Source organism: Haliotis rufescens, unplaced genomic scaffold (genome assembly GCF_023055435.1).
Source record: "Haliotis rufescens isolate VD_foot unplaced genomic scaffold, xgHalRufe1.0.p SCAF_58, whole genome shotgun sequence".
Taxonomy (NCBI): domain Eukaryota; kingdom Metazoa; phylum Mollusca; class Gastropoda; order Lepetellida; family Haliotidae; genus Haliotis; species Haliotis rufescens.
Window position 1 is genome coordinate 496,459 of NW_025964312.1, and position 12,618 is coordinate 509,076.

The 12,618-nt window shown below is 40.7% G+C and overlaps 1 protein-coding gene across 4 annotated transcripts in view; it reads left to right on the top strand.

The window, feature by feature from the left end:
• The window catches only part of LOC124112825 (anoctamin-7-like), a 148,018-nt gene that overhangs the window by 101,435 nt on the left and 33,965 nt on the right, over positions 1-12,618 (top strand). The window contains exons 5-7 of one of the 4 annotated variants that reach the window (XM_048385381.1): positions 2,894-3,001; positions 8,750-8,788; positions 11,516-11,554. In XM_048385381.1, coding sequence (XP_048241338.1) covers positions 2,894-3,001; positions 8,750-8,788; positions 11,516-11,554 — 186 coding nt within the window. Of the gene's footprint in view, positions 1-2,893; positions 3,002-3,787; positions 3,812-4,957; positions 4,973-8,749; positions 8,789-11,515; positions 11,555-12,618 lie in introns of all 4 variants that reach the window. The other 3 variants (XM_048385382.1, XM_048385383.1, XM_048385384.1) reach the window with 3 other exon arrangements.

Sequence of the window (12,618 nt, forward strand, 5' to 3'; positions counted from 1 at the left end):
ACATTGCATGCAGTTATGCAGAATGAGATCTTGACCATGACTTGAATGAAGAACCCGTGAAGACACAGGGTAGAATAGGCCTTCAGCAACCCATGCTTGCTGTAAAAGGTGACTATGCTTGTCGTAAGAGGCCACTAACGGGATCGGGTGGTCAGGCTTGCTGACTTGGTTGATGCATGTCATTGTATCCCAATTGCGTGGATCGATGGTCATAATGTCAATCACTGGATTGTCTGGCCCAGACTTGATTATTTACAGATGGCCATCATATAGCTGGAATATTGCTGAGTGTGGCGCAGTTACGTGTATTGTGTTCGTTTTAACCAAGATGGCGGCATTTCCGAGCGAAAACGTATATAATGAACAACTAACATAACAAACTGATTTCTCCCTTTTTCTACTGTAAATGTGTAAATCCGAATTATGTGTAGGTCATTGTCTATACTACCTAGACTTATTTTCCTAAGATAATGTTGAAAAATGTAGGTTTTCTAATCTCGGGAGCCAATCAGTATGAAGCATAAATTATGATTCTCAGCGAGAATTACTGAAAATATCACCAACATCTGTGGCCCTGTGTTTGATATGAAGTAATAGTGCCTTGGCCATGTGAACCGGGAGGGCTTGACTTGTGTGAGGGCGATTGGGTAGCCTTGTGGTTAAATAGAGATTATTATGTGTTTACGTATCATAAGAAATATTAATTGCATTGTTTTAATCGTTGGCAAGGATAATAGATATTTTCATTCCCAATATTTGATGTTTTGATTCGGAAACACACGAGAGTGATAATATCTTCATGACATGTCATTCTTACAATAATCAATGTTTACGATGTAGTTCAGGTCAATGAAGTAACTTTAGAAACCGCGTATGAATACAGAGCTTGAGTGAATAGTCCATATGTCATATAGTGCCAAATGATTGACAGCCATGTTTGCCTACAGAAACACCCACACAACGAATACCTCTATCTATACTCATTGGAGCATTAGTCAATAGTTTATTGAGCAGGCAGACATTGCATCCATTTGTGGAGATTAAAAGTGGTGACCTCATTTGCATATTTATTGGATCGTGATAGCAAGTTTATGGGATGGTTTATTGGTTTATTGGTTTATTGCATCGGTATCACTGTCCATCATATGCATGTCTTTGTCATCTGGAGACTGGGTTTGATTCTCCACAAGGGCACATTGTGTGAAGCCCACAAGTGTTCGCCCCCAACGTTGGCTGTATTTCAGCATATCGGGACTTAGCAGCGTTAGAAACTAACAGTTTTTGTCCACTAGTCCTTATAATGATAACATATAGCAAAACCCTTAAAAATGGCAATTTTCTACTAGTCCTTATGATACCTTTACCATTGGGTAGTTTGGCAAGGACTATAGGACTAGTGCCAATTTCTAACTCTGCTTAGAACAAGTTGTAAAGTCATAGCACACACAAGCCTGTTGATGATGGACAGTACAACAACCAAATTATCACAGATTTATATCATCCCCGGCCACCAAGTGAAGGGGAATACAGGAATGGTTGCTGTCGTCCGTTCTTCTGTCCTTGTGTATGTCTGTCACGTCTCGTTTCCGGAGCCGAACTCAAAAACCAAGAGAGATATCTAAACTGAACTTGCCACATAGTTAGCTCTAGTGGTGAACTAGTGCTGTTTGATATTTTGGGAGTTTTTAAAAAATATTTGAGTTTCCATGACAACGACTATGACTCAGACTGAAAATGATGGTACATGTAGTGCTCTTTTCCGGACTTGTCATATTGGCGGGGATATGAATATTTCAGGCTTGTTCAAGTATCTGAGCATTAAAAGTTAAAACTATTATAGATAGTACAATACAAAATCTGGGCTGTAGATCGCCAGGAGGCAAAGGTGTATAACAATGCAAGGCACCATGGGGGCTTACAGTGCCTCTAATACCTGCATGTGGATTAATACCATTCCACTTGTTACTGGCAATATGAGAAAGTTCAGCCAATACTTAAAACAAACTATTATTTTTCTGTTCAGACTAGTAGGCATATAGGCACATTAAATTTCAAATATAACATTTGTTACATTGGACCACTTTCTAAATGGCATTTTGTGTTCATAGCTTTCTGCCAAGGGAGCCATGCCAATTTACACTTGTCAGAGGGGTACACAAAGTACTTGATCTAGACTACCAGTTGTCAGACTTTCATTTTGTGGAAGCCTCATTGGCTGAATGGGTTAGATCGCTGACTTTGTGTGCTGGCGATTAAGTGCCTCACTCTGGCAATGTGGGTTCGAATCCCGGATGGGACTCATACGAAAAAAGTACTTGAATCTTTACCTTACAAAGAAAGTGTTATCCCAAATATTACATTTGTTACATTGGACCACTTTCTAAATGGCATTGTGTGTTCACACTTTGAATCATACTCACCTCATAGATTGGGCCCTTCCTTCCTCATTAAGCTGACACACCTTGATACACAGGAAACGCATACCATTCAAAGCAGCTTCCTACTTAATTGTGGACCCGTGAAGATTCCGGGATAAAGTAGGTCTTCAGCAACCCATGCTTGCCGTAAAAGGTGACTGTGCTTGTCGTAAAAGGCGACTAACAGGATCGGGTGGTCAGGCTCGCTGACTTGGTTGATGCATGTCATTGTATCCCAATTGCGTGGATCGATGATCATGATGTCAATCACTGGATTGTCTCGATTATTTACAAACCGCCGTCATATAGCTGGAATATTGTTGAGTGCGGCGTTAAACAAACCAACCAACCAACCAACTTAATTGTGTTTTTTGGTATTTTTGATACAGACAGAATTTCTTATTGATACCATTCTCCTTCAACATAGCAATCCATGACCAAGGACACAAGTTCGACATATTATTCTTGTGTTTTAGGAGAGCCTAGAGAGTGACAAGAAAATTATCAACTTTGTGAAAATCCACGCTCCATTCGATGTCTGCTGCTGCTACGCGGAGGACCTCAGCATGAGGGCGCCACTGCAGGTATGTTGGGGAAGAGATACTGCTTGTGTGAGAACTATTTGTAAACTTATTATAAAATATAATTTGATATTTTTCCTTTCACTTGCAATTTTTGCATCTTTTTTTTTATCAACATTTAATGCTTGAATATATTTATATAAAGATAGTTTTGTCGTGTGTTTCAATTTTTTCATGTGAGAACTAATTTATCTTCTTACTCTGCACAACTATAAGTGTTGATGTTTAAACAGGAAGATTTGTTCACTCTTGTATCAGGACAAATTCAGTCTGTATACTTTTTGTACTAATCTTTAGGGGCGGTGGCGTAAGTTAGGCGTTCGCTCATCACGCCAAAGGCCCTGGTTTGATTCCCGACATGGGTACAGTGTGTGAAGCCCATTTCTGTGTCCCCCGCCATGATATTGCTGGAATATTGCCAAAATCGGCGTAAAACCATACACACTCACTCATTAATCTTTAAGGGTTTATAATGCCAGTGGCATAGTGATGTGAACCACCGCAAATTGCTAATCAGAAGTTCAAATCCTAGATTCATCCTAGAATCGTCACTGGTTTGTCAGCTCACCTCCTGTAGAGTACGATTTAATGCCTTTTTAACGGTGTATTGTCATGTTGAATAATGCAATGTTATTAATTATCACAGTACATTTCTATGAAATATTATGTATGTAATTTTGTATATATCTTAAAATATAAAAGAAATATTTTGAAATCACTACTTAACTTTCCTCCACTTTTCAATTATTTTCATTGCTTCAATTAATTATTGCTTATTTCTTTCTTTAGACAGTTCAACCATTTGTGTTTGGGGTTGAGTATTATTCAAGTCTTGATGGAAAGTCTGGAGTCAGTGTGTCCCCATGTCATTGCATGCTGCGTATCATTAGTCGTCCAACAAATAGTATATTTTGTTTCGCCTGTTCAAGGTTGAAACCTGAAATAGTTGTGTTACTAATTGAATCAATATTTAGCTGGATATTGTGATGATAACGAACACATGTGATCAGCTTATAGTCACAAACTTTACTTAGTTATTTTTGTGAGCGTGATCGTTTGTCAGTAGCCATGTGCTATTTTCCTTCCACTTGTCCCACTTTGTAGGCGTCCTGCAGCACTTTGTTGTGTGTAAATTGATGTTGGTAAATATATTCTACTGGGCATAAGTTATAGATCACAATTTTTTTGCAACCTTGAAAGAAAATATTTTATGTTGACTTGGAACTTAAAGCTTAGATGTAGAGTTTGACAAATTAATAAGCATAGCTTGAATGATATTTTTGAGACATGATGTCTTTTCAACAACAAAAGAAAAGAAATTGAAATATAAAATTTATCATTTCACACATATTTCATTTCAATATCTCCATGTTGCATGGCTTGTCAATTGTTTTCGGAGTCTTTGGAAAAGTTTTTAAATCCATCAGAAATGTTTTATGGTATTTTGTACCATGGTAAGGATGAGTCTTGCTGGTCTGGGATCTGGTTCCTGTGCCCTATCTCATTAAAATCTGATCTTTTACTGTGATACGATACCTCTGTGTGTGAAGGTCTGACAACCCCTCCATAGGTCATGTCAGGTGACCTCTGAGCAAAGTTCGACTGCCCTGTCTAAATAAATGAATCAGATGTCATATATCAACATCAATATCATGGCCTTGCTTTTATTATTTACATTTGGAAATGGCCAATTGAGTTCATTTTCAATATACAGAAATTGGATATAGTTGTCTGAATTCTTTGCTCATGCGTACTGAAAAGCCTTGATGCTCATTGGTTGATAAGAAAGTTTTTTGACCTTCTCTGGAGCTTGGTCATCAGACATTCTGACAGAGAGTTATTGTATCGGATAAGGGTCTGATTTTACCGAAATTGACTTGTGCGCAAAGTACATCAACCACACGAACCACCTGAAGCTTGAGCATGTCTGTAATGTCACATCTTCTTTTATTTTACAAGGCACTGTCTTCAGGAGTAAGTAAATACAGAGACCATACGTGTGTATATATACTAGTATATATCCCCTAGCTGTGCAGGTGATGTCAATGTAATCAGCTCTACCTGGACTGCCTTCCTGCATGCTCTGAATGTTAGAAGACATTGTACAATAACAGTGGTGATGTGAACTATAGTCGAGTTAGGGCCCTGCTTTACAAAGTGATCTTAGCGCTATGACGTTTTCTCTCCTACTTATGCCAGTCGTAGGACCAAGATCGCTTTGTGGAATGTGGTTTCAATAGTTCTCATGGTGATGTGAAGACCTGGGACCTGTTTCACATAGTGATCTTAGCGCAAAGACAATCGTCTATCCTACTTACGCCAGTTGTAGATCACTTTGTGGAATGTGGTTTTAATAGTTCGAGTGGTGATGTGAAGACCTGGGACCTGTTTCACATAGTGATCTTAGCGCAAAGACAATCGTCTTTCCTACTTACGCCAGTTGTAGATCACTTTGTGGAATGTGGTTTCAATAGTTTAAGTGGTGATGTAAAGCCTTTGAGGTCATCTCTGGGCCCTGTTTCGCAAAGTTATCTTAGCGCAAAGACCATCTCTCCTACTTTAACATAGCGTAGACTTTAAGGTCTGGATAACTCTCTGGAATGGGGCTTCAGTAGTATCAATGGTGAAGAGAAGCTTCCACATTCTGACAGTACTGCCAGTAGATTTTGCAGAAGTTATATATATATATCAGTATTACCCAAGCTTTTTGCATGGAACCAGATTAGTTGGCAAGGAGCTGGTGTGGTGGACATGAACAAAGTTAGACAAGTTCTGTGATTATATGAGAGTATTGCTGACAGCAGCTTTCACTCATTCACAGTGATCATTTCCATAAATTCCCGAATCAACATATTAGCTGAGTTCAGACCATGTGGGGATTTCTAGAATAGGACCCCACAACCGATGCTTGTAAGAGGCGTCTTGATGGATCAGTGACCTGTGAAGTTCCCTGGTAGAGAATAGGTCTTCAGCAACCCATGCTTGCCGTAAAATGCGACTATGCTTGTTATAAGAGGCAACTATTGGGATCGGGTGGTCAGGCTCGCTGACTCGGTTGATGAACGTCATCGTATCCAAATTGCGTTGATCGATGCTCATGATGTCAGTCACTGGATTGTCTGGTCCAGACTCGATTATGTACGGACCGCCGTCAAAAAGCTGGAATATTGCTGAGTGAGGTGTTAAACAACAAAGAAGCACCTGAGAAGCTAGAAAATAACCTCAACGTAAACTCTTTAATTAAGTTAGCTGAGATTTGCTACTGCATGCATGCTTTGCATGACATTCTGCCATGTCAGCAGAGTAGAGTACAGCAATATATTGATCAGAGGAGAAGCAGCCAGTCCTTTGACATCCTGGTAGGGCTTACCAAGCACTTAAACCCAACAACAACAGTCTGCCACAAAGCAGTGAGTCACAGCTGGCTTGCTACGTATATCCAGGGATGTCGCTATAAGGAATGAAATATTATGATCAAATTGTTATACATACATACATACCATACAAGTACGTGAAGATCCGGGGTAGAATAGAATAGAATAGGCAACCCATGCTTGCCCTAAAAGGCGACTATGCTTGTCGTAAAAGGCGACTAACAGGATCGAATGGTCAGGCTCGCTGACTTGGTTGATGCATGTCATCGGTCCCAATTGCGTGGATCGATGCTCATGATATTAATCACTGGATTGTCTGGTTCAGACTCGATTATTTACAGACCGCCGTCATATAGCTGGAATATTGCTGAGTGCGGCGTTAAACAACAAACCAAACCAAAACATACATACGCTCTAAAAAGAAATGCATAGCTGCTTCAAAAGTACATGAAAGTGTAGTCGACATGTTCTTTTCCACTGATAAAGTTTTCTTAAGGAAGAGAATATATGGATGTCAACTTCTTTATAATGAGGAACACAACGTTTCAGAGTATATGTTTTCTTGCCATTAATGACCTTGACATTGCATGATTCGTTTTCGTGGGAAACTCAAAAAGCAGTTTCCACGTCATGGACTTTGTCGTAGTCTTCGTGGGAAAGTTTATAACACATTCAGTTAAGGAAAAAGTTAACAAAGTGAAGTTTGAAAATCGTCTTCTTGGGACTCATTAATAATGCTAGAAATAATGGTATGTGTGACATGTAGTATGGGTTACTAAGTTTGGGTCCACTTGACCTTCATCGGCTGCCAGAGGTGTTGATTACGTCGTCACAACGTCATCTTCCCCAACTTTGGCGTAGTGTGTGGTTTCATGATCAATCCCATTTCCTTCTTGAAAGTCGGGGGGCACGGGTGGCCCAGTCATCTAAGGCGCCGCAATTCGATGTGCAGAGTTATGTCCCTTGGGCACGCCAGAAACCTATGATTGTGGGTTCGAATCCCGGTTGGCCCCGATTATGTTTCTAGGTTTGTCAGCACCATGCCCGTGCTCGTCGGTTTCACCGAAGTGGTAAACGTCTGAGACCTGCATCACTTCGGGCTTTCCTCGCACATTAAGCTGACACGCCGCGATATAACTGGAATACTGTTAAAAGCGGCGTAAAACCCAACCCACTCACTCACTCTTGAAAGTTGTCACATCGAAGACCCGGGTTCGATTCCCGACACGGGTACACTGTGTGAAGCCCATTTCTGGTGTCCCACGCCATGATATTGCTGGAATATTGCTAAAAGCCGCGTAAAACCATACTCACTCACTCACTCCTTCTTGAAAGGACTGGCTGGTCTGTGTCTATAGGCCATGGGGTGTGGTGGGGTAGCCAAGTTGTTAAAGCATTTGCTTGTCATGATGATGACCAGGGTTCGATTCCCACTCACTCACTGTCAGCAGCAGAAGGAAAGTTGTACTTGAAGTCAACAGATTCGATGAAGATGTGGGGAGCCATCTCATACATGCAAAGTGCAGATCTTGTTGATATCCTGGGGATCTTAACGTTGTGCATTATCGTTATGAGATTTTACAACAAGATCAAACACACAAATGTCCCACGTAGTGCTCGCAAAGCCGTATAAGATTCACAGAATTAATCTATTGAAAACCACTTATGTCTCTAGTGTGGTGACCTACTTTCTGCTGGGACATACAAAGATATTGTGTTTGGTGGTACATGGAGCTTTGATGCCATGTAGTCGAAATGATATTGGTTATAGCTTCAGCATCTTCGCCAACTTTTACCCTACAAATAACTCCTCCATTTGACACATCTTCAGACCCACAACCCAACCCCAACCCCTGTTTGAATCTGCCTTTGACCTCTACATAATACTCCTCTCTTTTACTCCTATTTGACTCCTCCCCCAACCCCTACTCTTGGCTCCTTCCTTTAACCCTTGACCTACTTTTGATTTCGCCCTTTGACCCCTACTTTCAACTCCTCCCATTGACCCCTATGTTTGACCTTGACCTCCACTGTTGAACAAAATTCTGTGTGATGATATATTCCTTCGACATAATCTTTCCTTATTTGAACCAATACTGAACAAGACTTGACACATTTGGCATGGGGGCAGTGGATTGGCCTGTGCATGCTCTCATTTCGCTGACAGATTAACTTGAAAACTGGTTACAGGCTGACATAGTCAAAGGCAAGACCAACTCTATACCTTGTTTTCAGTCCAGGATTGCAAGCTATAGAATACTGGTCAGGGTTGACAGGAGGTGGATGTTTTTTCTATGTAAAACAAACAACTTAAGAGTTCAGGATGTGATTTTGAAAATAATGTATTATCATAATGTATATATTTTACCTTTTGCAGTATTACAACTGTGCTCATCTGTTAAACATTACAACAAAGGTTTGGCCTAATGAATTGTTATTTATTAAACAATATATTGACTTGAATAATGTGTTCTACGTGTTCAGTGTTATGTTGCTCTTCATGTTTGCCTTTGTCTGACCAAGTTGACATGTTCCAATAATAATATGTTTAACTGTCTGCTTGTTAAACCAGACGTTGCTTTGAAGATCGGGGAAGGGGGGCTCGGGTGGCCCAGTCGTCTTAAGGCGCCACAATTCGATGTGCAGAGTTGCATCACTTGGGCAAGCCAGAAACCTATGATTGTGGATTCGAATCCCGATTCGCCCCGATTATGTTTCTAGGTTTGTCAGCACCATACCCGTGCTCGTGGGTTTCACCAAAGAGGTAAACGTCTGAGACCTGCATCACTTCGGGCTTTCCTCCCACATTAAGCTGACACGCCGTGATGTAACTGGAATACTGTTAAAAGCGGCGTTAAACCCAACTCACTCACTCACTCACTACAGATAAGGGCACCGTTCCACAAAGCTAGGGGCAAGGACTGTCGTAAGCCAGTGTTAAAGTATGGGAGTTACGATCACTTTAGCGCTAAGATGGCTTTGTGGAACGGGGCCCAGGGTAGAAACAGGTAGAGAACATACCATATGTTGTACCCATGGTAGGGGTGTCACAATAAATCAAAATATTGATAATTGCTATTGGTAAGCACTTGTAAATCAGTTTCCGATCAATAGTATCGATTTCAGTACCGAATATCCATAGTTTTGATTGTATTTACCATATCATGCCATTGAGTCAAATGCTGTTCAAATTTGTGTTTCTGTTGATCATGAGTATTAGTAATTTACACATGGTTTTCTTTTTCCTAAATTATTTGGAAAAAGAAAAAACAAATCAGTCATATTTCAAACTTCACTTTTTATTTGTTGTTCTGGTTATCACATTCAGAAGAAAACTTCCGTTCCAAGGTTTAATTTAACTCTAAAATCCATCTAAAATGATACACTGAAAACTATCAATATTTATCGCTATAGTTGCTTGCAGTATCAATAGTTATCGCAATAGTTTCTTTTAATATCAATAGTTATCGCAATAGTGTTTTCCAAACCAATAGTGACCGCTAACACACAGCATGTGCAGATTGCTCTTAGCATATGATAAAGAATTAATACTCGTGTGCATGGTGTTACTGTTTCTTCTTCATTTGTTGCTGGGACGGTGGGATAGTGTGGAGTTTGAAGCCTTTGTTCATAATACTTGAAGGCCCGGGTTCAATTCCCCACACATGTACAATGTGCGAGGCCTTTTTCTGGTACCTCTGCTAAGGTATTGCTTGAATATTGCAAAAGGCAGCTTGAAACATACCAGCTCATTCCCCACTTCTGACTCGTGAAGATCCAGGGTAGAATAGGTCTTCAGAAACCCATGCTTGCTGTAAAAGGCGACTATGCTTGTCGTAAGAGGCGACTATGCTTGTCGTAAGAGGCGACTAACGGGATCGGGTGGTCAGGCTCGCTGACTTGGTTGATGCATGTCATCTGTCCCAATTGCCTGGATCAATGCTCACGATGTCAAGCACTGGAAGATCTGTGAAGATCCGGGGTAGAATAGGTCTCCAGCAACCCATGCTTGCCGTAAAGAGCGACTATGCTTGTTGTAAGAGGCGACTAATGGGATCGGGTGGTCAGACACACTGATTTGGTTAATGCATGTCGTCGATTTCAATTGGGTGCTCACGATGTCAATCACTGGATTATCATTCAACTCCAAACAAACATAAAGGGATTCAGATAAATTCAATGTTATTTTATCTGATCTCAGGTAAGCTAAGGGGTAGATACAAGTGTTTCGGTGGGGACAGGCTCTGGTTATGGCAGCACACTATGATGGGTTGGATCATTGCTCTTGGTTTGGTTGCCGGGTAATGGTTTGACTTGATTATCTACGTGGTAACTCAATATTGCTGACTTCAGCAGAATACATCTACATATAGCTGTTCACTTATTTCTGTTATCAGTATATATATATTTGATGCAATTGCTAAACATTTCCTACCTGAACTCTATTATTGAATATGATATGTAAATTCAGACAGGAAGTAAGAAATTCAGACAGGAAGTAAGAAATTCAGAAATCTGCCACAAAAATTTGTTTTGGAAGATAACAATAGAAAGCTTTAATGATTTCAATGTGGGATAGTTTGTTTCGGAAGGACACACAATTTACAACAGCTGTCACTGTCCGTGTTTCAGGCCTTTGACCTTTACTTAATACTCCCCTCTTTTACTCCTATTTGACTCCTCCCCCAACCCCTACTCTTGGCTCCTTCCTTTTACCCTTGACCTACTTTTGATTTCGCCCTTTGACCCCTACTTTCAACTCCTCCCTTTGACTCCTATGTTTGACCTTGACCTCCACTGTTGAAAAAAATTCTGTGTGATGATATATTCCTTTGACATAATCTTTCCTTACTTGAACCAATACTGAACAAGACTTGACACATTTGGCATGGGGGCAGTGGATTGGCCTGTGCATGCTCTCATTCGCTGACAGATTAACTTGAAAACTGGTTACAGGCTGACATAGTCTAAGGCAAGACCAACTCTATACCTTGTTTTCAGTCCAGGATTGCAAGCTATAGAATACTGGTCAGGGTTGACAGGAGGTGGATGTTTTTTCTATGTAAAACAAACAACTTAAGAATTCAGGATGTGATTTTGAAAATCATGTATTATCATAATGTATATATTTTACCTTTTGCAGTATTACAACTATGCTCATCTGTTAAACATTACAACAAAGGTTTGGCATAATGAATTGTTATTTATTAAACAATATATTGACTTGAATAATGTGTTCTACGTGTTCAGTGTTATGTTGCACTTCATGTTTGCCTTTGTCTGACCAAGTTGACATGTTCCAATAATAATATGTTTAACTGTCTGCTTGTTAAACCAGACGTTGCTTTGAAGATCAGGGAAGGGGGCTCGGGTGGCCAAGTCGTCTAAGGCACCGCGATTCGCTGTGCAGAGTTGCATCCCTTGGGCATGCCAGAAACCTATGATTGTGGAATCGAATCCCGATTCGCCCCGGTTATGTTTCTAGGTTTGTCAGCACCATACCCTTGCTCGTGGGTTTCACCGAAGTGGTAAACGTCTGAGACCTGCATCACTTCGGGCTTTCCTCCCACATTAAGCTGACACGACGTGATGTAACTGGAATACTGTTAAAAGCGGCGTTAAACCCATCACTTCGGGCTTTCCTCCCACATTAAGCTGACACGCTGTGATATAACTAGAATACTGTTAAAAGCGGCGTTAAACCCATCACTTCGGGCTTTCCTCCCACATTAAGCTGACACGCTGTGATATAACTGGAATACTGTTAAAAGCGGCGTTAAACCCATCACTTTGGGCTTTCCTCCCACATTAAGCTGACACTCCGTGATATAACTGGAATACTGTTAAAAGCGGCGTTAAACCAATCACTTAGGGCTTTCCTCCCACATTAAGCTGACACGCCGTGATATAACTGGAATACTGTTAAAAGCGGCGTTAAACCCATCACTTCGGGCTTTCCTCCCACATTAAGCTGACACGCTGTGATATAACTAGAATACTGTTAAAAGCGGCGTTAAACCCATCACTTCGGGCTTTCCTCCCACATTAAGCTGACACGCTGTGATATAACTGGAATACTGTTAAAAGCAGCGTTAAACCCATCACTTCGGGCTTTCCTCCCACATTAAGCTGACACTCCATGATATAACTGGAATACTGTTAAAAGCGGCGTTAAACCAATCACTTAGGGCTTTCCTCCCACATTAAGCTGACACGCCGTGATATAACTGGAATACTGTTAATAGC